The 26,675-nt window shown below is 36.3% G+C and overlaps 1 protein-coding gene across 1 annotated transcript in view; it reads left to right on the top strand.

Annotated features, from left to right (window-relative positions):
* fras1 (Fraser extracellular matrix complex subunit 1) overlaps positions 1-26,675 on the top strand; it is a 352,881-nt gene that overhangs the window by 63,603 nt on the left and 262,603 nt on the right. Inside the window, exons 3-5 of the mRNA XM_088911421.1 lie at positions 9,374-9,481; positions 23,303-23,395; positions 25,862-26,021. Of these exons, the coding sequence (XP_088767547.1) occupies positions 9,374-9,481; positions 23,303-23,395; positions 25,862-26,021 (361 nt within the window). The remainder of the gene's footprint in view (positions 1-9,373; positions 9,482-23,302; positions 23,396-25,861; positions 26,022-26,675) is intronic.

Here is a 26,675-nt window from a genome sequence, read left to right as displayed (position 1 = left end):
GCAGTTTTCTTTTTTACCAGATTTAAATCTAAAGTCAGATAAACTGGTGCATGGTCAGACAAATCCAAGGTTCCAATTTCACATTCCTTTACTCTTGATCTATCTAATTTATACATAAGAAAGTAGTCTATTCTACTGTATGAATTATGAGGTGCAAAAAATGTGTATAATCCCTTCCTGTAGGGTACAAATCCCTCCATACTTCAATTAGGCCTAAATCTTCTATAGATCTATTCCAATACTTCTCTAAAGGTTTAAGTTTCCTTTTACAATTCTAAGAGGTATCTAATTTTGGAGATCTAAATTGAGATTAAAATCTCCTCCGAATATCAGCACTCCTACCATTTCTCCAGCTATTAAATCAAACACCTTTTTAAAAAAAGACTTGTCACTTCCTGGTGGTGCATAGATATTTAACAATGTAACTAAAGAGTCTTCTATCTTTCCTCTTACAACGATGAATCTACCATCTTTGTCTTTGATCTCTGATAAATAGTCAAAGTTAACTGTTGATGGAATGAGTATAGCTACTCCCCTTTTGCGTCCTGTTATATGAGATGAATAGAACACTTTATCAAAACCCATCCTTTATAATTTAGCATGTTCTACGTCAGATGAACTTCCTGGAGAAACACTACTTGGGTCTTATCTCGCTTAACTTTTATTAGTGTTCTACTTCTATTTATCAGATTATGTAGACCATTTACATTCAAAGAAATTACTTTAATATTCTGTGAAGACATCATTTAGATGAAGAATTCTGCATATAAACCTCCCAGTCTCTCAACTATACTGGCATTTTACACTATTCTACAAAAACTATAATAAACCAAAAAAAACTTTTTAAACTTAGCTTCACCTGGGGAGTCTAGAATACAACCCCACCCTTTATGCCCTGATAACAATCTCAGGAAATTAGGAAACAAGAATAAAATTAAACCTCTTCTCTAAAAAAAAGGACCCTAAATAAATATACTACTATGTTTCTTAGCTTCTCTCGGTCTCGATTTGACCTTAATTAACGAGGACATTTTTATCGTACAAAAATTAACATATTAAATCTTAATTTGTAAAATTAAGTTATTTATCTACATCAACCAAATTTATATTACAAAACACTAATAACTCCATAAATTTCTTAGTTACTTCACAACTAGTTGAATCTAGTACTTTTGGAAGGTAATGAAAGGGGTGGAACCTTGTGTCATGACCGTAAGTCCCTCCTCTTAAGGGCGCTCTGGCTCTTTCCCGTTTAGGTTGATTTTCCTGCACCTGCCTCCTATTTCAGCCCCCCTGTATATAAGCCAGACGCTCCTTCCAATTTGGCTCGGCTTCGGAAGATGTACGCCCAGAAACCCACCTACCAGCAGGTCCAGGAGTGGCCTGACGGCATAGGCTTCACAACGACATCCTGACCAACTGGGTCCGGGGCTTGGAGCACCTGGCCCCGTTACCCCTTTTTATTTCCCCAGTTCTGGGCTTTTGCTCTCACGCTGGATTTCCCTTCAGACTCCCTTTGGACTTTCGCCTGGACCACGCCCTCCTGATCATCAGTGCACTGTCGACATGCCCCCCTGTTCGTCTACAAGTCCCATTCCTAGTCTTCTCTCCCCCATGTTTGTTTTGCTCCTTTCTGGATTCTGCCGTCTACATAGGGTCCTGATTAACACTTTGTGACACCTTGCTCCTCTGTCAGTGTCTCCTCCTTGCATCTCCCCCTGCGGCTGTGCGCTTGCTGCCATGATCCCTGTCTAATCCGCTCCTCCACGGACATCGCTGCAGCCATCGCTCCGGCCACACCCGTAATCAGACCTCGGCATATCAAGTCATTAGTAGCTTCCACAGTTATACGTCTGTACATCCGAGTCTGAAAAAAAAACCTTTAGTTTGGCTGGAAAACGTTTTAAATTTTATGTTCTTTTCTTTCAGTGTCTTTTTTATTTCTTTGTACTCCAGCCGTGCATAATCGTGATCGAAGTACACCCTTTTGTTTACATAGAACAGCTCCTTTTCCCCTAGGCTTTCGTTAAAACCTCTTCTTTGGTTCTAAATCTTAGAAACCTAATGACAATAGATCTTGATCTGGACTGGGGGTTCACTGGTTTAGGGGCAAGAGCTCTGTGAGCTCTTTCAATCTCTAAATCAGTCTCAGGGCAATTCAAGTTGTTCTCTAATAAACTTTTCAACAAACTTGGTTATTGACGCTCCTTTGCTCTCCTCCGGGATTCGTTCTGTTTATTTCTTCACTAAGGTCCAGTTAAGTACAATTTCTGCTTACATTCAGTTGTTGTGTATGTAGTGGTGTTGGAGTACAGCCATTGTGGGTACAGGAAGAAGTGAGGAGAGATCACAGTATGATGGGAGAGAATGGGGGCGTCACCAGCTTGACGGCTCTGGGGAAGAAGCTATTTTGGAGTCTAGTTGCGTGCGACTGGAGCGTCCGGAACCTTCTGCCAGATGGTAGGGGGACAAACAAGTTATGACTGGGGTGAGTGGGGTCAGACATAATTTTGGTGTTTTTTTTCAAACTTCTGGTGTTGTAGATTCCCTGGATGGATGGTAAGGCACTGCGGATTATGTGTTGGGCAGTTTTGACCACCCGCTGCAGTGCCTTATGGTCGGATGTGGTGCAGTTGCCATACCAGACTGTGATGCAGCTGGTCAGTATGCTCTCCACTGTACATCTGTAGAAGTATCAGAATTCCTGGTGTACTGTATCTGTAGAGTGATCTGATTTCCCCTTGCAGTCCAAAACACATTGGTATGTTAATCTGCTTATGGGAAAACTGGCCCTTGTGTGAGTGTGTTTGTGTCTGTGTGCCCTATGATAGACTGGCATTATGTCCAGGGTGCATCCTGCCATGTGCCTGTTGCTTGCTGGGATAGGCTTCAGTTCCCCTGTACTGGATAAAGAGATTAGAGAATGGAGCAGGAGCCTGTCCTGCCAAGCAATGGGTGCAACTTGTGAATACACCCTGGACGGGATGCCATTCCACTGCAGGGCACACAGAGACACACACACACTTGCATCAGGACCAATTTTCCCAGAAGCTAATTAACCTGCCATTATGTCTTTGGACTGTGGGAGGAATCCCACACACACAGCGCAAACATATAAATTCCATGAAGATTCATTTCCAGGTCTGGAATTGAACCCAGGGTCCCAATACTTCAAGGCAGTTAAAAATAGTATGTTATCTTTAATATTCTGTTAAAGAAGAGTTGACACTTAAAATATGGTTGGCACCATATATATATATAAAATATGGTTGGCACAGGTACAATTTGATCAGTCCTGGAGATAAAAGCTCTTTCAAAGTTGACCTCATGGTAGCCTCTCAGATCAGTCTGTTTGTTCAATCAGTTTAGATGGAAGGCCTGATCTAGGTAGGGTTTTGGTGGTGTCGTAAACTACATCACAATAATCATCTTGAACATGCTCCAAGGCATGTTCCAGGCTTTTGGAAGTATTTTAGTATTTTTTTATACTAATCCCCTGATCTGCACTTTCCACAAGTTTGAGGTTTTTAAAAAGACTCAACCGTGAGCATCAAGGAGTTTTTTTTTTTTAATGCTGCCCTACCCAGCTGAGGGAACCTACAGAAACCAATTAAATTACCCAGAAATCATGTGAATCAGTACAATTTAAGACAGGTGGAGACTGTTAACTTTGTGTGTGATTGAAGGTTCAAGTTATATATAAATGATATACTCTTTTTATATTTAACTTAATAAAAAAATATATTTTCACTCTTGAGTTTATGAGGTAGGATGTGTAGATAAAAAATAATTTAATGCATTTTAATTCTAGGCTACAAGGTAACAAAAGATGAAAGTTTGAAAGTGATTGTGGACTTTTTTATAGGCACTATATGTTCTATAAAATTATTTGCAGTAACAGCTTATATCTAGTTCTAATAACTCTAAAAGCACAGGTTAGAGTATAGGCTATATCCTAAACCCTTTTGTAGCCTTTATCCTTTTATATCCACGTACCCTTTAATATCCTGAATTATCTTGGGATGTATACACAATACAGGACTGGTTAAGGTCTTGAAAATAAAATATATATATATATCTTACTCAGAACATACAATAGAAAGAAGTTGCTTTGTTATGTGGTGACCTAGAGCAAAGAAGAGCAGATTGCAAAACAGCTTTTAGAGCTTAATAGAAGATATAGTGATGAAATATTTTATAGCCCAGTCAAAGGTATTTGCAGTGTGTGTGTTGATTCTGACTTATGAGACAGAGTGGTAACTCGGCACGCTCAGTCACTTGTGACAGCTACATCTCATTTGTAATTTCCACTACTGTGGTGACTGCTGCATTAACCTTTAAAACTGATGCCATTTAGTTTGATTTTCCAAGCATAAAATAAACTCTCAGCTTCCACCTGCTGTAGTTATCATGGTGTGCCAGACAGTTCCCGTGTCATCTTCCTGACAACTGTCAAAGAATATTGTGCTGATTTTGGAAAGGATATTAATAGTGATATGACATAATTCTGATGCTCATGTTGCAATATTATTATTATTTTCTGAATTGGAATTAAGCACACCACATCTGTTCTTTATCCTAATGTAAAATATTGTCAGATAGATTTCTTTTCAGCACTACACTGTGTACTGTGTTTATCTATTTCATTGCACACTGCAAAAGACATAATTTCAGCTGGATAAAATATCACGACTTAACAAAGGCACTCATATCTGTGCCTTCAGACGTCAGGGTGTGCTCTCATGCTGTATTCTACACCAAAGGATTGACCAGGAATACACAAATAAAAGGACTGTGACCTAATCATGTTATATTTGCATGTAAGAACACTGTAAATACGAAGACATGGATAATGACTGATTTTTAAGGCGTTAGATATATGTTTGGTTATGTTATCTGAAAATAAAAATATTTTCCAATATTTCCATGGTCTGCATGTGTGAGATGGTAGAGTTTCTAATGTTTTTTTGCAGTCGAGTTATGAACTACCTGGGTCTACTTAGTGCATAGTGCCGCTTTAAAAAATCCTGGTTCTTTTTCACATGAAAAATATATAAAAACAATGGTCTTGTTATAAAGGAAGTTGCTAATCCTAACATTTTAAATACTGGCTCAAAAGATGGGTTGAATCGTTAAATGGCCCTTGATTTGCAAATTAATTTAGAAAGGACACAATGAGAAACTGTTTACTTCTTCAGATTTTAAAAAAGGACATAGCTATGAAGTATGACGTGCTAGTTAAAGCATCTTTGTAAAAAGATACAGTTGCTTGCTAATGTTCGCTTTTTAAGGCTCTTCCTGCAACTCTTCTGATTAGGTGATGATGACATTGACAATTTAATTTTCCTGTTCATACAAACACACTGGTATTAAATGCAAAATCCACCACTGTTCCCAACCTGGGAGAGACAAAAATGCAGAAATTATCATCGGACCAGTAATAGAGCACTTGAACTCAAAAGACGGGGTAACTGCAGGTCAAAGTCGTTGTGCATGGTCACATGATCACCTGAAAAAGAAGGTGCTATATCACGGGAACGAAAGCACCTGGGAAGCTACTTTCAATAGTGCAAACTGTCACAAACATAGCACAAATGAATGAGACTGTTTTAGTTTCCCTACAACGTTGTAGGGCGGGCTGGGTGACGTCATGACCCCGAAAAAACAAGATACTATATCTCAGAAACTAAAGCAGCACAAATGCTACTTTCAATGGTGGGTTTCATCGTTTGTACTGTTTATAGGGGGGGCAAATTCATGGAGCTGGAGAAACACTATCCTACCCATACAGTGAAAAAAATGTTAGTGGTGTTTGGTCTCAGTGCGTTTTTCTTCAGATTAGGTATGTGGCATACTGTATATTGTCTTCAGTGTCTTCACTAAAATAATAACACTCTTTTTGGTTATGGTGGAGTATTATCCTTATAATGCCATTATAAATAAGGGGCAAAATGGTATCGGTTTAAAATAATTTGTGTATGGAAATACATTAAATCACTAATAACTATCACTAATAACAAAATGAAAGTGAAACATAAGAGTGTAAGAAAAAGTGGAAGAAGACTGCAAATTAGTGTGGTTTATTTGGAGGAAGATATCACAGTCCACTGGATATAGCATACGACATATTTAGTAATTTGATAAATAATTTACTAGATAGAGTAAAGATATTGTTAAGAGGAGATTTTAATTGTCTTTAAAATGCTTCAGAAAAGAAATGTGCAGTGAGAAAACAAAATGGGATAAATTTGGTGGCTCTTTTTAAACATATTTTAGAGGATTTTTATTTAAAAGATTAATTTAGACTAACTACACTTTTAGAGCTTTAGTAAATCTAAAGTTAGAAAAAACACGATAGGGCCTCACGCCTCACACATGTTTCATATACTGGGGAAATCAAGTTTTCTGGGGATAATGTTGGCTTGTGTCAGCTTGCTATTCGGTGAGATTGTGAGCAAAAAACTGTTATTTGTCCCATATGTTGTTTGTGTGCTATATAGAACCACTACTGCCCAGTTTGAGAAAGAAATTATCAAATGTAATTATAGTATATATATTAATATAACGAAAAATATAAATAGAATAATTGATTTTATAATAAATGATAAGGGATCATGTTTTTTTTTTGGAGGATCATATTCGGAGAGGATTAAGAATATCATACTGGTATTTATCAGGTTTTATCATACAGTATATCAATCATTTTAATTAAGGAAAATATGTGTATACTTCTAAAGGTACAGTACATGGACAGTTTTCTGTGTAACTGGTGCAATGTCAGTATAGTATAGCAGAACAATATCATTAAAAAAAGTAGTTCCTTGCAGTCATGTGAAGTAATTTTAAGCATGTGTGACAGAATGATCTATCCACTGCTCACAGCTGCAGACTCACACAGCTACATACACTTCATAACAAAGGCCACTTCTAAAATAAACATTTAATTTTTAACTTTTATTGCTTTGTATATAGTGATTTATTTCATGAATGCGCAGATGTAGGTTGATTGCGGGACACACTGCTATGTAAACGTTAACACAAACTCACATTATACATATACTTACATAAACTGACAACATCCACCATTTTTTACATCCCTTCCCTCGGCCCCAAGGAAATAGAGCCTCAAGTGGAGGCTGTCTTTATAGGTGCCTGCACAGGGGCTTAGTATAAGAAAGACCCTGCTCTCTGGCCACAGGGCAGATCAGTTTTGAATCTGAATAAGGGAGGCTACATAGTAAAAGAGTATAGGAGTAGTACATATGATAGTTTGTATTAAGGATATTTTTTATTTCTTTTCAATCATTTAAATGTTTTGCCACTGGATGTTTTGCACATTTTGTTGGTTTCTGGGAGTGGGAATCATTGAACATCATTGAACATAAGTGCCACTGCTGGTCTATCAATCATTTGCAGTTTTATAAGTTACCTCCATCCATGTCTACCCGCATCCATCTTTGGGGTGTGACAGAGCAAATAAATGCGCTTGGGTTAATCAATAACAATAAACATAGTTTACAAAGATATACTGTATAAAAAGATATAAGGCATCTGTATTACAAAAGAATCATCCACAGTACTTCTCTTTTGACAGCAGTCAAAGAAAGCCACATAGAGAAATTGTGTTTTTTTGTATTTTTCGTGGAGCTACTAAACAGTGACATTTCAGACAGTTTAGCCTCTCAATGGTCTTAATTTATACTGACATTCTGGGATTATCTCTTCAGAATATAAAATTATATTATCCAAGAGGGTTCCTCTAATCATCCTTGTATGGGATAGCAAGAAAATCATCTGTAATTTTCAAAGTTAGATTTGTCACCTTTCTTGCAATTATTATGGTCATGACATCCCTGAGGCCACCTGGTATTTCCTTTATCATCCCAGATAAGGCTGTTAAGTTATGATGTCTGTTCTGCTTTCCCATATGTGATACCTTTAGCAGGGATAAATCCCTTTAGCTTTAGAAGTCTGTTCTGCTTTCCCTTTAGCAGGGATAAATCCCTTTAGCTTTAGAAGTCTTGTACTTTTTTATCCCACTTAGTGACTTCCTCATTTGATCAAAGGCTGGCGAGTTCCAAGGTTGTCCCTGACTTTGAGTTATTATGAGAGTGTTTTGAGAGTCTTGACAGTAGAGTCTAGATTGAGACTTAGAATTACATTTGTAACAATTCATGTAATTTTTAGCAGTTATTTTCTCCTTGATCAAATTTCCTTCACTCATAATTCTCAGGTGGCTGGCCTCTGAGTACAAAGACTCTTAAGTTATTTTTTTGTTGTTGATGGTTTTGTTAATTGAGGAGTTAGGTAGAAGGTGTTTTGACTGAAAGTGCTTGGCTGAGGGCCAGCCACCTGGTTTTAGGACAAGGACGTTAGGACCCTAATGCAGAGAAAGAAGTTAACCGAGAGGTAGCTGTAAAGGTAATGATCAGATGCAGAAGGGATGGCTTACTATGGTATAGTATTTTCCAATTAATTGGAGAGGTTGCAGTAAAAAGGTATGTAAAGAATTCCAGATGACAACTATGACTCTTTCCTGCCACACAGCCTGAACAAATGATTTTGACAGACTGAACATAACCCATAGGCAGTATGTTTACTACCTCTTTAATAATAATCTGTCTTTAATAGGCAGATAAACAATTGACTGAGCTGAATGTAATATCACGTAAGTTCTATTACAAAACCTCAGTTAAACCTCAGTTCTCAGTCAAATAGAGTTACAGTCAGATTGTAAGGGTATGGTTGATGGACTGCAACCTTCAGGTCATTCCACAGATTGTCAAGGCCGCAAAATGTGTTGTATTACGGAGGGTGTGTAGACTTTCTATATATATTGTAAGTCTAGGCCAGGCTAGAATTTAATTGAATAAATAATTCCATATCATGTATAACCTAAAGGACTGGCTCCCCATTATGGCTGTATCCTACCTTGTATCTGTTGCTTGTCAGAATAGACTCTGGCTCCCCTGCAACCCTGAATTAGAAGAAGCATTTAGAAATTGGGTTGATGGATGGGTGGATGATGAAGTCAGTGGTGTGCAAATACTTTGCCTGATTAAAATGTAAAAGGGGAGTTTAAAATAAAATATATTCACTTTGTGAAAGTGATCCTGTGGTGACAGCATTATTCATTTACCCAAGTAAATCAATTAGTAATGTACATTAATTTAGTATTTTGGAAATTAAAATTATACCCAGTGTAAAGTGGTGTTCAGATGGTGAATATCGTATTATAAATGACTAGGATTATGGTTTACTTTCAGAGATGAAAAGTGTGCACAATTTTAGATGGCATATTTTCTGTGTAGTGGGTATTGCAATCCTGTCCCTTAAATTATAATGACCCATTGTTTTGTTGATGTATCTGCAGAATAATACAGTGTGGAAGCCTGATTCTTGCCAAGACTGCAGCTGTCTCAATGATATTGTGATTTGCAAGATGGCTCGCTGCCAAAATCCAGAGTGCGATTTTCTGAAGGTAATATGTTGTATTGAAACTACAATTATCTGAATTTAATTTCTTCCTCCCTACCAACCAGAATATTTGACTCTCCAGGCAACATCTACTAATTTTGTCAATTGTGGGATCGAATATGTAATTTAATAATTGAACTGTATTACCATGTTAAATATTATACTTTAAAACAGTTTCAAACATAATGCATAATCATTACCTTTTGTCTTCTACTCCACTGACGTACTGATGCAGCCACTGAAATTGAGCATTAAAACTTATTTCCACAGCAAGATAACTTCTCTGTGCTGCAGCGTAATTCTTTACACTGCCCAAAGAATCTTCACTGGCCAAAGAAGATTGATTAGTTAGTGAAAACAATGGAAAAGTTCGGTAAAATAAAATTAAGTTTCTGAACATCATTAGCAATATTTATTAATGAAAATAAATATATTTATGTTGCTGGTAGTAGTAGCATATTCTTCACTTTCACAAACATCTGCATTCTTTAACTCGGTCACTTGTGGTTATTTTGGAAACATTTTGCCATGTTTGTTTTAATTAAATTTTTTGCTCTTGTGATTCTTTTCGTGTAAAATGAAGTACATGTAGTTTAACTTGTTCAAACCAAGTGATGCTTTGGTTTAGTGGTAGATTTGTGACCTGCCAGCTAGAAGGCCCTGGGTTGGATTCATGCCCAGTGCACCTGTTATACATTTAACAAATTTAGACTCTTTCTCTAATAGTAAAAAATAATATATATATATATTATATTGACATTTCTATCATTTTATGTCACAGTATGTTAAATGCTAAAATAATATTAATATTAAAAAATAACATTAATGAGTTAGCAACATGTGAATACTGTCACTGTCTACCAGTCAGACCAGCAAGGCTGCTCTCTATGTTGTTTGGAGAGAGTAAAAGAGTGCAAAGATGCCCTTTAACAGAAATGACAATTGAGATTTTAATGTGCATTTTTGGTTTTAAATACTAATCCTTAAAGCCTCTATGTATAAAATATTTTTATAATTAAAACCTAAAATATGAAAGTGGTATTAATTAGACCAGTGGTTCTCAAACTTTTTGGACCAATTACCACCCCTAATCTAACCAAAGCATCCAAGTACCACCTACAAGTCATCATCTCATAGAAACCCCAGAAATTCTTAATGACCAACATGAGCGCACGTGCACACACACTCATACATATAATACATATTATAATAATAAACTTTATTTGATATAGCGCCTTTAAAGGTGACTTCTCAAAGTGTTTTACAGAAAAAAACAGTAACAACAACAAATAAAAATAATAAAAAAGCACCATTTCAGTGAGAGGGGTGAGCCTGTTTAGTCGAGCAAAGCAGATGTGAATTAATTTTTCGAGCCTTGATACAATTCACAACAGAGTCTAACAGATTTTAAATCGTCAGGCATTTTCTTGACGGCAAAAGTCTCGCGGTGGATGTTGCAATGCATCCATTCATTTCTGCAGCAACCTCTCTAATTCGGGCAACTACACCGCTGTGTCGGTTTGTCATCGGTCTAGCACCGTCTGTACAAACTCCGACGCGTTTTATCCAGTCGATGCCATTCTCTTCGATAAATTCATTCAGAAGCTGACATATGTGCTCTCCTGTAGTTCCTGTTGGTAGCGGCTTACAGAACAGAAAGTCCTCATGGGACGTACAGTACCCTCAAACCCGTGTCTAACGTAAACGAGCAAATTGGCCAAATCGACTACAGACTCATCTAATTGCAGTGAAAAACATCTGCTCATCTTAACGCGCTCTATCAGCGTACTTTTGATATAATCCTTCATTTCAATAATTCTATGAGTGACTGTGTCTTTTGGGGGGAGGGCAGCAGGTCGAGCTGTTTAGCAGCTTTTTCTCCACACATAATACGTGTCAGCTCTTTTGCCAACGGTAAATAAGGTTCTTCAAAAATACTGTGGGGCTTACCTGCTTTAGCAATCCGCAAGTTTGTATTTTTCAGCGTTTCCGTTTTTATTTCCGTATTTATTTAAAGTTTTTATTTCATGCGCATGGGAGCGAAACACAGAGACGCTCAGTGTATTTTTCTCAAATTAACTTAGAACAGTTCTTAAATATTTTTCTGTTATCTATCACGCTTTCCTGTGCTCACAAGATTACCTGCATTCGTAGCACGTATTTCTATGTATTCCTGTGTTTACAACATTGGCAGTGTTCCAAAATCACGCACATTCTCCTACCTCCATATTTGCTGGAGATACAGTAGCTTTTTTTTAAATACAATTGGTCACTTGCGTCCATAGCACGCATTCCTATAGAGTGGTATAGAATTACAGAGTATCTCTTGTGTCCACTGAAGTATTAGCGCACACTGTATCGTAGTACGTAGGCTGCGTATTCGACAATATGAAAACCCGTCCCGATTTTTCAGCGCACACAACACAGTTCCAGGGTCATTGGCGTACCACCTGGCGGCACTCCGCGTACCACTGCAGGTACGCGTACCACAGTTTGAGAACCACTGAATTAGACAAATCAAAAACATTTAAGATTAGTGATGTTTGGAAACAATGTGTTCACATCTTTCTCCTCCCCCTTCTTCCCCCTATGATTATGACAACAGTGGGACCCCATGCTGAGTGAGAAGTGTGGAAAGTGGATAAGGGGTACAATTAATGAAATGTGCAAAACGAGGGATTTGATATAATGAGAAATTCAGTGTATATTCTTAAGCATGAATATACATTTGCTGGTTTACTGAGAGGCATTTATTAATTTTACATTTTGAAAATAATTTTAATTTTAAAGGAAACAGGAAGTGTATGCCTCACCAAGCAAAACAATGTATTTTTTAATTAGGTGTGTGAGCCAAATACAATACCATATAAACTATGTTTTTGACTCTCTACACATTAAGTTTCTATTTACGATTTTTAGATCAAGTTAATTAATATTAAAATGATTAAGGGAGGTTACAGAGTTAACGAAATCCATGAAATAATATTCACAGTTATCCATGGATCAAATATTACAGCTGTTCTTGCAGACTGTCATCATCTAGATGCAATTATTTACACTTAATATTTCCCTTAACGTACAGTAGCTACTAGTTTGATGCCTGCTAGGTTGTACAGGTTAACATCAATTGGTGGGGAGCCAGGAATTAACTGATCGCTCACAGATGCTATATTATCTTCAGAATGCCAATTCCTCCAAAACCCACTGGGCAACTAACTGGTGTCTATATCACAAGTACCTATGCTGTTTGGCTGTGGTAACTTCCAGTGGGTCCTGCCCAGTGCTAGTGATTTGCTAGTTGTCTGTTGTCACAAGCGCATGTGCAGAAGGAATAACCCCCATTTTTAAAAGTTTATTAAAAAAAGCATAGGAGAGTTTCATAGGAGTATTAACAGGTCAGGAGTATTGCATGTTGTTTGCAGAGATCTAACTACAGTACCAGCTTATGCTACTCCAGACTTTCAGTACAGGATAAATTCATTCAAATGAGAAGTACGTTTTTTGTTTCTTACACTATGTGTTACTAATTATAAAAGGGGGGCAACTACAGAAAAACAATGTATTTAAAAATTTTAAAAACAGCAGAAAAAGATATCAGATGCATGAGAATCCAAGCATTTTTATCTACCCTAAGAAGTAGTCTATAAAATTTCAATACAACACAGTGAAGTCAAAATTCCGGGGTGTGCGTATTAGAGAATATAGCACGGCTTCGAATGTGTGTCAGCCAATCAGATTTCAGGACCAGAATTATCCTTTTTATAATAGGGAATATAGTATGGAATCACGTATCTAAAGAAATTAATAATGATATTAATTTAGGGATCTAAATATCTAAAAAATGTATCTAAAAAGCAGGTAGTATTACTGTATTCCACTTTCTTTGTAAACATGAAAAAACAGATTCACAACACGTAGCTGTGTCACTCCTTTGTGTAAAAAAAAATGGATTAAACACTGTGGCTGCTGTTTTTCATAAGCTGCTGAGTAAAGAATAGGAATGTTCCTGCTGTCAGTCTTTACCGAAGATATCACTAATAGTATTAATAATGAATAACCTTGGACAAGCTGTAAACTCAAAGTATTACCCTGGTCCACATTCTTTGTAATTGTCTTTGTAAACGAAAATACTTTATTTTTTAATTGACAAAAAGTAACACCACAGCATATCGTTGATCTGATCACGCATTCGTTTCCAATCATACAAAGTAAGTCTTGAGAATCTCAGATTCACCATGCCTTTCACATGCTCATAAACTATATTAATTTAGGAACATAAACATATTATGTAAACTGTACTGTTTATTGCTGGTCTTGGTAGTTTAAAGAAAAAATACACACCAGTATTTCATTTCTCCCTAAACATTTTAAGCATCTTAAAAACAAAAGAGTATTTTTTTACTCCCTGGCGGAAACGGGCTTCCATAAGAATCAGTATAGCTTCTGGGAAATACATTTTCCCTGCATTTAAGTTTAACTTAAATCAGAGCGCCCTACATTACAAACTCCAAGCGTTTCATTTTGAGCTGAAGACCCTCACACCTGAAGAAGGATTCTCAGCCGAGACGTTGCAGGCTGACGCGGCTACCCACCAAAGTAAATGTATTGCAGTAAATGTTTATAATATTACATCTAATTTTTTATTTCTTTTTTAAAAATTTAAATAAAATCGTTTACGCAGCCTAAGAGGGGGGGTCGGCTCTCATTGACAGCTGACACTCCTCCATACACTCAAGTGAAAAATTAATAATGCCAATGTAAACGTCGTATTTACAATTTGTTGATAATAAAAATGTTAAGTTCTCTAAAGCTTTCTCAGTCAAGTATGATAATTTACCTAGGGAGCGTAGGCAGCAAAAGATCGGCTAAACTGGGAAGAAAACGCTTTCAGAGAAAATGTTTCAGGTGTGAAGAACACAGATCCCCAATGCAATTTCAACCAAACCTGTCCCCACCCACCCTGCGATTAGAATATACACAAAGCACTGAAATCTTTGGAGTAGATGATCAGGTGTTTCGCAGATGTAGGCATAGTATGTAACTCAGGCTTTATGAACTCACACCTGGGAATCGATTAATTAGGGTTATTAATTATTAGAGTTCATAAAGCCTGAATTCCGTACACAGATTTCTAAGCTGATCAGGAGGAAGAAAAATCACCTGTGTTTCGCGCATAAAAAGTGGTTATTAACTATCGAAACCTGTTTTTATAGCTTTTAAAGTCGTGCAATGTCTAAGCAGGAACACATCATTATATCTTATATATGAATAATACATAATATATCTTATATATGAAAAAGCCTTTCAGACTCCAATTACCCAGACTGTAAGCACGGGAATAAAGCTTTGTTTGATTTCTGAAACCCTTTCTTTATGTTCTGTTTTCATTCAGGTAAGGGTCAACTATATACACAATACTACTGACAGCAGGAAAATTCCTATATGTTACTCAGCAGCATCTTAAAAACAGCACCCATAGTGTTTAAACCGATTTTTTTTTACACAAAAGACTTGACAGCTTCGTGTTGTGAATCTGTTTTTCTAAGTAAACATGTCAGCGGGGGAAGCTGGACTTGCCCTTATTCTACTTTGAAAATACCTGTGAAACCGGTTTGTTTACAAACAATAGAGAGAGAGAGAGAGATGCGATAACCGCGCAGCGCCAGGCTAATGCACAACATTAATGTAGGGCTTTCAGGCTGTGTGCATACAGTACGAACATGTTGTGATATTTAGAAATATAAAAAATGTCAATATAATGCCAATAATATTTGCTATTTTTGTTTTTCAAAGAAATGTTTTTGTTAAAAGAAAACTGATAGAAACAGCTGGGTTTGAACACTCAACCTCAGGGTTATAAATCAGTCACTTAGCTATCACGCCACCGAGGCACTCATGTGACAAGTGTATATCAATGGAAAGTCTTAGCAAAGAGAGAGAGATGCGAAAACCATGCAGCGCCAGGCGAATGCACAATATTAATGTAGGGCTTTCGGGCTCACATGGATTTGTGCTCTACACCCTGTTGTACCGCTGTGTACATACAGTACGAACATGTTGTGATATTTAGAAATATAAAAAATGTCAATATAATGCCAATAATATTTGCTGTTTTAGTTTTTCAAAGAAATGTTTATTTGTTAAAAGAAAACACATGGCGACAGCTGGGTTTGAACACCCGACCTCATGGTTATAAATCAGTCACTTAAGCTATCACGCCACCAAGGCAAGTCATGTGACAACTACTGAAACAGCCATAAACATATCAATGGAAAGTCTTATACTACTGTTTGTGCAACAGTGCATGAATAAAGTTACACTGTTATTAATTTCTTTAGATACGCGATTCCATATTATATTCCCTATTAATCCAATTCTAAAAGTATGCTTTTGTTTAATCTGATAACGAGCGTATTTGCAGAAAAGGTTAAAACGATCAATTTTCACAAAGTATATAAAGGTACAGTAATATATGGTCAGAAGGAGCACGTAAAAACATTTCCGAAATAACCACATGTAAGACTATGATGCTTAAAATGTTTAGGAAGAAATGGAATACTGGTGTGTATTTTTTCTTTAAACTACCAAGACCAGCAATATACAGTTTACATAATATGTTTATGTTCCTAAATTAATATCGTTTATGACCTTCAGATATGGTATGCTCCTCTTCTTTTTATGCTCAGCTACTAAAATGTCCCTTTAGTTGTAAAATTCCATATAAATATTCAATACTAAGCAGATTAAAATGTGCACAGTAAAGGGATTAAATGATTAAATCTTTTCACTAATGACCAATACACAACAAGCCCGAAAGCGCAACAGTATTAATAATATCTTGTCGCATTAACATTGGAATGTTTTTTTTTTACACGTGTAAAAAGAGGCGATACACACCGTGTCTCCTCTATAACTCTTCAGTTCACAGAGAAATTCCGCCAGAGCCTCACAAAATTGTCCAATAATACTCTTCTTATGTCTAATTTTTAGTTAAGCAGGATTTGAGCTACAGACCATAACAAAAAACAGAATCCATTTTTGTCTCTCTCTTCCGCTGCGATTCGGGTGTTAACAAAACGTATTTACAAAGAAAGTGGAATACAGTAATACTACCAGCTATATAGATAGATTTAGATATTTAGATCCTTAAATTAATATCATTATTAATTTCTTTAGATATGTGATTCCATATTATATTCCCGAGTATAAAACAAATAATTCTGGTCCTGAAAACTGATTGGCTGACACCCTTCTGAAGCCGTGCCATATTCTCTGGTATATGCACACTCCAGAATTTTGACTTTTTACTGTGTGATAGCGTAGATAAAAAAGCTTGGATTCTCATGTATCTGATACACGTATCTTTTTCTGCTGTCTTTGTTGCGCTCTTGAGGATCCTTGTGATATTTGGAGCTCTCGTTGAATGAAGTGTCGCATAGTTTAAATCATTTTCATTCTTAGAAATTATGAAACGCTCAAGTTCAAGTTCAAGTTTATTGTCATTACACTCATATACATGGTATATGGTATAACGAAATGCTATTTAGCTAGCTCTCGGACATAAGTAGTACAAAGAGAAAAAAAACAACAACAACAACAACAATACAATTGTGTAGCAAAAGAAAGACAGAGACAACAGGCAGTGTGCTCGGTTAAAAGCATGGGAGTTTTTATGTCTGTTATAGTACAAGAAAATGCCTGACGAACTAGGGATTGGACAGTTTTTCAGTGCTTGTACAATCGATGGAAATGTTCAAATAAATGTGCTAAAGAAATAAACAAAAAAAGTCATCTATGCCTTTATCATATTGGCTAGCTAATGTCCTCTCTTTGCTAGTTAGAAATGGAAGACTGGTGTGTATTTTTTCTTTAAACTACCAAGCAGCCATATACAGTACAATTTACATACAGTAATATTTTTATGTTCCTAAATTAATATCGTTTATGACCTCCAGATGCATTATGGTCCTCTTCTTTTTATGCTCAGCTACTAAAATTTCCCTTTGGTTGTAAAATTCCGTATAAATATTCAATACTAAGCAGATTAAAACATGCACAGTCAAGAAATTAAATGATTAAATCTTTCCACTACCGACCAACGCACCACGAGTGCCCCTGTCGGTCATTTTGGCCAGCCAATCACGTACCGTGGTATGACTTAGTGAGTTGCCTGCGGTACGGGTTTGTACCGCGCACTTTGGCTGCTTCTGTATACAGTATTTATTTTTTTTTTGTAGCTGCCCTTATATATATATCGGTTCATCCATGTCTTTGCTACTTTTTAAATATTATTATAATATTTAACATACTGTGATATAGGTAGTCAATAAAAATGTCTATATAGTATATATTATTATTAGAGAAAGTTGTAATTATTTTAATTTTCTTAAAAAAACAACTTGCACGTGGGTTGGGAATTGAACTTGGCTCGCTGGCGTGGCAGGGAAGAACTTTACCACTGAAATAAAGCATTGCTCTGGTTGAACAGCCTAAATTTAATAGTCAGATACAAAAACATTAAGGAAACGGCAACAGTAACAACATCAAATTTAAATAACATAAAACTTAAAAAACAAGTCAGACAAGCAGTGTCAGAAGAGAAACAAACATCAGTTGAGTCAATGGTAGTGGCAAAGTTCAGTAATCTGACAGATTGCGGGAAGGAACTGTCTCTGAATCTGAAGGTACATGCCTTTAAGCTCCTATAATGCTTACCAGGGTAAAGGGGAGAGAAAAGTGAGAAACCAGAATTATTGTTATCCTTAGCAAGACTTTCAGCCTTCCTGAGACAGCAAGTGTTAAAAATATTCACAATGGAGAGGAGCTGTTCTCCAATAATAGACTGGGCTGAACTGATCACCCCCTGTAATGCCTTTCGGTCAAACAAAGAGCTGCTGAGAACCACACTGTAACAAGCTGAACACAAACTTGTACAGAATTACAGAAAAACACTCAATAAACAGCATATTATAAATCAATTTGCTTGTTGTAGCAAAAGCATGGTTTCCTTAAAATCCCTTTTATAGTGCATACTTGCAATATCGTTTAGCATGATTTCATGTACAGTATGCAGCCATCAGTCATTCAGGTCACTTCTGGTCTCTTTTTTTGCTTTTATTTATGGTCTGTCTTTAGTATAATATACAGTGAAAACCTAAAATAAAATTGTTACTAATTTGTTACAATTACTAATAATTCTGTATGCTAAATTCAAAATTCAACAGTCTGCTAGTGTTTTTGTACTGTATGACTAGCGTAGGAAAACAAATGCTTTTTTCCAACTTAGGAATGTAGCAAAAGTTAGATCATTTCTGTCTCTGTGTGATTTGTGTGATCATCTCTGAGAAATTGATACATGCATTTGTTACTGGCAGACTTGATTACTGTAATGCTCTTTATACTGGATTGCCTAAAAAATGTATTGATAGATAAAATACTAGTGCAAAATGCAGCAGCATGAATTTTAACCAAAACTGAAAAAGTAAGATCATATAACTTCTGTGCTGGCTAAACTGCATTGGTTACCTGTTGCTTTTAGAACTGATTTGATTTAAAGCTTCTCCTCCTTGTTTTCAAAGCTTAGCACCAGAATGTATCTTACAGAATGAATATCAAAATATACCCCGGGCCGTCTTCTTAGATCCTCAGGTGCAAGTCTACTGAATATTCCAAAGGTTAAGCATAAGATTATTGGAGAGACAGCCTTTTGCTACTACACACCCAACTGTGGAATAGTATTCCTAAAAATATTAAGGAGGCTGGCTCTGTGGATATTTTTAAATGGCAGTTTAAAACATTTTTTTTACTCTTAATTTTAATTGATTTTCTTTTACATGATTTTAATTATATTTGTGTTTTTTGTATGGTTATAGGAAAAAACGAATGGGTTCATACACATTTTTATTATTAAAAGAAGCTGCCTGGCTGTGGATATACAGCACATTAAAGATTCACTGTGCCACTGGCAGTTTTACAGAGTAGTGAAGTCCTCAGCATCAGATTATTTGAAGAAATGTAAAGGTGTACCACAGCATGTTTCTTTAAAATTGAATTAAAATGTAACTAAAACACCCATCAAAGGATATGGCTTTTATATTTAATGTAAAATCTGTTTTCAACATAATGCTCCATTTAAGTTGTAATTTTGTTTTTAACTTTTAATCTAAAAACAGAATATTGGTTTTAACAAAATTTTGTGGAAGATACCTTACTATTCATTGTTTCACCCTTTATTTATCATTAAAGCTATTTTAAAGTAGTTCAAGTAGGTAGCTGCGTCAGCATGCGTAGGCTGCAAAGGAACAAGTAATAGGTTTATTCCATGCTGAAAAGAGAAGAGAGAAAACACAACGTTTCGGCTGTGAGGCTTTCTTCAGGTGTGAGGGTCTTCAGCTCAAAATGAAATGCTTGGAGGTTTATTCCATGCTGAAAAGAGTAGAAAAGAATCACTGTGGAGCCTTCTTCAGGTGTATCCTATATTTTTTGTTCTTATATTTTAAACAATATATCTTTGTGGTAGGTGGCACAGTGGTTGGGGCGTTGGGACCATGGGTTTAAAACTGGACTTGGGTGCTGTCTGCATTGAGTTTGTATGTTCTCCCTTTGATCACCACGGCTCCAGTTTCCTCCCAAAATCCATAGACCTACTGTTAACATTGTAAACATGGTATTGGAGAGTGGCGACACTTTGCATGTTGACCATCGTCTGTATGTCTTTGTCTGTTTCCTGTAGGCTTTTTGTATCTAGTCTACCTTTTCAGCAATTATTTATGATCAACGAGTGCTTGTGGACATTAGATCGAGAATCATTGACTTAAAAACAGATATATCATATTTGAATCTAAATAAACTATCGTGGGTGCCTCCGCGTACGGACCTCCCTCCTGACTCACTCTGGCGAATGCGACGGACACAGAAGCACCATAGATGGGGAGAACTTCAAGTGAGACTGAAATGCCACAGCTACTGGACGAATACTCCTGAGTGTTCTCTTGGCCAATGTGCAATTTGTGGAGAACAGGAGGTATGAGCTAAGAGGAAGGTTAAGTCATCAACAAGGTCTCAAGGATTGCTATATTCTCTGCTATTCTCACCAAGACCTGGTTGACCCGCAGTACTCATGACTCAGCCGTTCAGGTTGACAGATTCTCCACCTATTGTATGTCAGGCTGAAGTCAGGGCAACTTTCAGATGGGTGAACCGGCCTAGGCATCATTCCTGATGGGTCCTTGAGTCCTCTGCAGTTTTTACATATATTTTTAATCTTTCGCTTTTACAGTGTTTTACAATCTGCCCTTCCTGTGTGATTTAAGGAAAACCACCATTATACCAGCGCCGAGGAAAAATACTGCAACCTGTTTTAATGATTACAGGCCAGTTGCGCTCAGATCTACCATAATGAAATGCTTTGAAAGGCTGGTCATCAGGCATATAAACTTAATGATACCCAAGCCTTGTGACTCTTCATGCTGCCTTGTTTCATTTGGATGATAGACACATACGTCAGAATGCTATTCATTGATTACATCTCTGCATTTAACATAGTATTTCCATTCAGACGACTCAGCAAGCTTAATGATCTTGATATCAGCACCTTTCTGTGCTCCAGGATTCAGGATCTTCTGACTGGCAGACCACAGGCTTTGAGGGTCGATGAAAAGCTTTCTTCCATGCTGACCGTAAATATACTGATGTAGTCATTCTGAATGCGTGGTAAAACCTGTAATGCGATACAGATGCTGCACTTTACCATGGCATGTGATTCACTGGTCAAAATGATCGACAGGTGCCACTTGTGGTCCATTAAATGTTAGTGAAATGATTGCTTCATTTAATCTCTCTACTGTGCATGTTTAAATTAACTTAATATAGAATATTAATAGGAAATTAATATAAAATATGAATTTTACAACTGAACTGCTGTTATTATTTCAGTAAAAACCTGTGTACTTTTTAGAATTTTCAAATGTTTCCAAAATATCCACAAGTGATATTTTTAATTGCTGAAGTTTCTTTAGTTACACGATTCCACTACCATCTACTGTAAGTACATTAGGTATATATTATGTATGAGACCGTATGGCTTTAAGCCACTACAGTACAGTATGTGTAAAATATATGTTTCATAATCAAAATTTAAAGTTAAATTATCCTGATTACTCATTGCTAAAATTTTCATTAAGGCACAATATAGATTATCTCAATGCAGATATAAGCCTGAAAGAAGCACATCGGTTCACAACAAGTCACACTAGAATAATAAAACTATTTTTCATATGTCGAACTGAGTAATGTTCTTTTTGTAAAAAATCACTACTCTCTTTTTTAAATTAATTTAAAATACTGTATACATAGTTTAAAATTAATTAAAGTCTAATCACTATACATCTTAAATTCTGGAAAAAGATTGTCCCCCAGCATTGACTGGGATTTGAAACCAGGCATTTTGTGGAGACAGCGCTATGTTAAGCTTCACTGCTCCACCTGGCAGTTTTACAAAGTAGTGCAGTCCGACAACTTTTTTTAAAAGCGTTATCTGCCGTGCATTCTGAATGGCTGGATCTGTAGGGGCCCCTCGGGACCTTGTGTGCTTAGCCCCCTGCTGTCTTTCTTGTTTACCCACGATTGTGTGGCCATAGCTCCAACTCCATCTACAAATATACTGATGACACTTCCATCATTAGTTGAATCACCAGTAATGATGAAATGGCCTACAAAGATGAGGACATGAACCTGGTGGAGCTTTGCCCTCAACATTGGAAAAACTTGGTTGTGGATTTTGGAAAGCAGGTTGGGGACCACACCCTTATTCACATCAATAGGTTGGCTGTAGAGATAGTTAGCAGCTTCAAGTTCCTGGGTACCTTCATTACTAAATATTAAACGTGGTCCCAGCATATAGTGGATATAAAAAGTCTACACACCCTTATTGAAATTGCAGGGTGTACATTTATGCAACCAGGGTGTTGTAGGTTTTTTAATTTCAATTATTTTTCCTAATAATGATCTATTAATGAGATACAAAGAAGGCTCAATAGTGCCTTTACTTCCTCAGACGGTCTATCTTCAACTATTCTTACTACATTTTACAGGTATGCTATTGAGAGTGTGCTCACATATGGTATTACAGTGTGGTTTCTCAGTAGCTCGTTGTTTGACTGAAAGGCATTACAGGGGGTGATCAAGTCAGCCCGGTCCATTATTGGTGTACAGCTCCCCTCCATTGTGAATATTTTTAACACTTGCTGTCTCAGGAAGGGTGAAAGTCTTGCTAAGGATAACAATAATTCTGGTTTCTCACTTTTCTCTCCCATTTCCTCTGGTAAGCATTATAGGAGCATAAAGGCATGTACCTCCAGATTCAGAGACAGTTCCTTCCCGCAAGGTGTCAGATTATTGAACTCTGCCACTACCATTGACTCACACTGATGTTTGTTTCTCTTCTGACACTGCTTGTCTGACTTGTTTTTTAAGTTTTATGTTATTTAACTTTGTTGTGTTACTGTTGCTATTTCCTTAAAATCTTTGTATCTGAGCATTCATGCAAATAAGCATTTCATTGCACTTGTACATGTGACAAATAAACTGAACTGTTAGGTTAATTGACTTCTGTGAAAATTGACCCTGGTGTGAGAGTATGCATGTCTGTGTGTGCCCTGCAGTGGACTGTCCAGTCCAGAGTGTATGCTGCTTTGTGCCTGTTGCTCCCTGGGATAGGCTTTGGTTCCCCTGTGGCCCCAAATTGAAGTAGTTAGCAAATGGATGAATGGGTTCATTGTCGTGTTTTGAACAGTCTCACCCAAGACCTTTTTTTTCTGATCCTTAGGGGGAACAGCTCAGAGTGCCTCCAAATAAATGTTGCCCTGAGTGTGACCTACAGACTCAAGGGTTTTGTCAATATGAAGGACAGATCTATGGGGTAAGATGAATGTTCTTCTTAACACATGATAATAACAGAGAGAAATAATATAAAATTAACATAGCTTTTTATTATTACTTTAAAAAGTCTGATATCTCTAACATGTTATTATTGATGTATCTTTTGTTTTTTGCAAATCAAACATCCCACTTTTTATATCAATCTTTAAAAACCTACTTAAAATTCTATTTACATAGATAAAGTAATTGATATATTTAAGTTGGGTAGCTGCGTCAGCATGCCTGGGCTGCAAAGGATAAGAGGTTTATTCCATGCTGAAAAGAGAAGAAAGAAAACACGTTTCACATGTGGAGCCTTCTTCGGGTGTGAGAAAGACAGAGGAGACAGCAAAGATTTAAATAGCATAGGAGAACAAAAGCTGGGAGAGTGGAGGAGGCGGGAGCAGAGGAGAGGCAGAGAGGCCGCTCAGGTGGTGCGAAGCGCAGAAAGGTGTGAAGTTGAAACCTGCATGTGAATGGAGAAAATTACACAAAAACAAGTCTGTCATTCACACTTTCCCCCTTCTCTCAATGACTGACTTGTATATCATTACTGAGTACTGATCAAACATTTTTGCTTACATCAATGATTACAAGTAGATTAGGTAAGATTGTTCCTAGTTTAATTTGATAAGTCAGGTTTTGTACTAAATAGACTTTTAAGTGATAACGTTAGACATACATTTAATGTGATTGAGCATTCTCAAAAAAGAAAGGAGCAAGTATTACTGTTAACATTAGATGAGGAGAAAGCCTTTGATAGGGTTTTATGGCCATCTATATTTGAGACTTGTAGAAAATTTAACTTTGACTGTTTTCAGTTGGCTTCAAATTATATATAGTGCGCTCAGAGCTAGAGTAAGAGTTAATGGAACACTGTAAGAATATATTAGTCTTTTATTAGATAACTCTTTAAAACATATTTATTATTTAATATTATAACTATTTTGAAAAAAATATGTATTCAGAATACTGTATAAGTATGGGTTACTGTCTGTAAAAATAAGCAGATAAAACAGGATTTAATATATTTAAGGGAAATTAAGACTAACCCAGATTTTAAAGCAAATACATAAGATGATACTTTTAAGTTATGGGCAGATAGAGGACTGATTAGGTATCATCAAATAATTCCCGATAAAGGGGTAGATTCATTTGAGGATTTATGTAAAAGATATAACCTCCTAAAGTCTCAGTTTTTTAAATATTTGCAAATTAGAAGTTATATTACAAAGATTACAAAGAAGAGAATTAAGAAAACATTTGATGAAATTCATCCTTTGATTCAGTCTATAGCAAATACATATGATAAATTACATGTTAAGAATGTGTTGGGTCAATTAAGTCATTTGTTGGGAGATAAATTAAAAGTAGGAGAAATTAAAAGTTATTGACAAATGGGAAAATGAGTTACAAGTAGAATCACTTTCTAATGTTGGGAATTATATTTCTCAGAATACTTTTAAGACAGCTAATTCTTGGTTTTAGAGGGAATATGTATGAAAAATTCAGATTAGATTTTTTAAAACACCTATAATACAACCTAAATATAATAGAACACACACAACTGCTTGTTGGATAAATTGTGTGACTAAAGCTCCTCATACACATATTTTATATACCTGCCCTGTTTTCAAAGGATTATTTTTAAATTTCAACTCTATGCCCAGAGAACTTTCTTCTTGGAAGAACTCCACAGATCTTGTTTCCTGAAATAGATAAGTGTCTCATTAGAATATTTAGAAAAAAACATTTTAAAGCTAATAAAAAATGCTTAATTTGATTTGAGGTGCTTAAACCCCAAGCACCTCAAATCAGTAAATGGACCAAAACAATTAGTGAAGTCTATAAAATAGAATGGATAACGCATAAATTAAGGAATCAGAATAAGCTTTTTGGAGATGGAAGAAAATTAGAATGAGTAATATTGTGCGAAGTGATATTATATGAAATAATGAAAGATAAAGATAATAATTGTTTAATTTAATGATTATTTTATGAAAGTAAATTAAGTTTGATCAAAGTTTGTTCAAAAACAAAGGACATTCTTTAAGAAATATAAATATGAAATAAATTGTATATATGAATATAGTTTTTACAGATGTTTTGATTATGTATTATTATATATGTAAACTGTTTTATTTGGAGGGGGTGTGGTGGAGCAGTTAAGGGGAATCTTTTTTGTGGGTGCATATCCTGTTTTTTATCTTTATTGCTTATAATGTATATGACAGTTATTGTAGATTGTAGACTTTGTAGATTTATCTCCTTGTAAATTAATAAGAAATGGACAATTGTAAAATATAAAATTAAAAAAAGGAATGCAGTGTGAAACATTAGGTGTTAAAAGATCTCAAAATGATATGATGCAGTTGTCAACTGAGTTTGTATTGTAAAGCAAATAGAATGTTTTTAGCACATCAGTAAAGGAAGCATCTGCTGTTTCCCTTTTTTGACTTTGTCACAGCATGAAAGTCAGTGGACCATCTCCAAGTGCACAGTGTGTTCGTGTTCTCATGGAAAAGTTGAGTGTAGCCCAAAGTTCTGTCCTTTTCTTCATTGTGGGAGAGAAGAAAGTCAACTCATATCCTCAGGAGACTGCTGCCCAAAATGTGTGCGAAATGGAGGTGAGACATTTTTTTCTTAATATAAATTTTCTCTGTTCATCCTGAAGAAATTGCATTTTTGCACCCGACAATCCTAAATATCTAAAAATTAAATATTTTCAACAATTTTAGCTTTAGAGTGTGCGGGGAATATGCTAGTAATACCAGCATTGAAGACAGATACATTTTAACATGCAAAGGTTTATTCTATGTTGAAAAGAGAAGAAAAGAAGCACAATGTGTCCGCTGTGGTCTTCTTCGGGTGTTAAGGAGGAAGAAGGCACATCCAAGAAAGGCTGCAAAGCCGAAAAACATTCTGTGTCATTAGTCAATATACAGCTAGAAGACACAAAAATGGACACAACAGTGTAAAGTCAATAAACAGGGCACTGGGCCTCCTTGTGCAGCCAGTGAGGTTTGTACAGATGCAGCCATTCAAAACGAGCGGGGTATGCTGCGGTACAACGCGGTGGGCGTGTCGCATCAAAACGTGTCATAACACGTATGTCGCGTCATACCGCGCCCTACCGTATGCAAATAAGATTATGTTAATAGTATCCAGAATCACCTTGTAAAACCTCCAGGTGGAGCTAATAAAGTTTAACCTCTCATGTACAGCATTTGAGTTGTCACCAGAAAACAATCGGTTTCGAATCCCGATCACTGCTGAGAGAC

Source organism: Atractosteus spatula, chromosome 3, assembly GCF_055471065.1.
Source record: "Atractosteus spatula isolate fAtrSpa1 chromosome 3, fAtrSpa1.hap1, whole genome shotgun sequence".
NCBI lineage: Eukaryota > Metazoa > Chordata > Actinopteri > Semionotiformes > Lepisosteidae > Atractosteus > Atractosteus spatula.
This window is presented reverse-complemented; position numbering and strand designations above follow the sequence as displayed.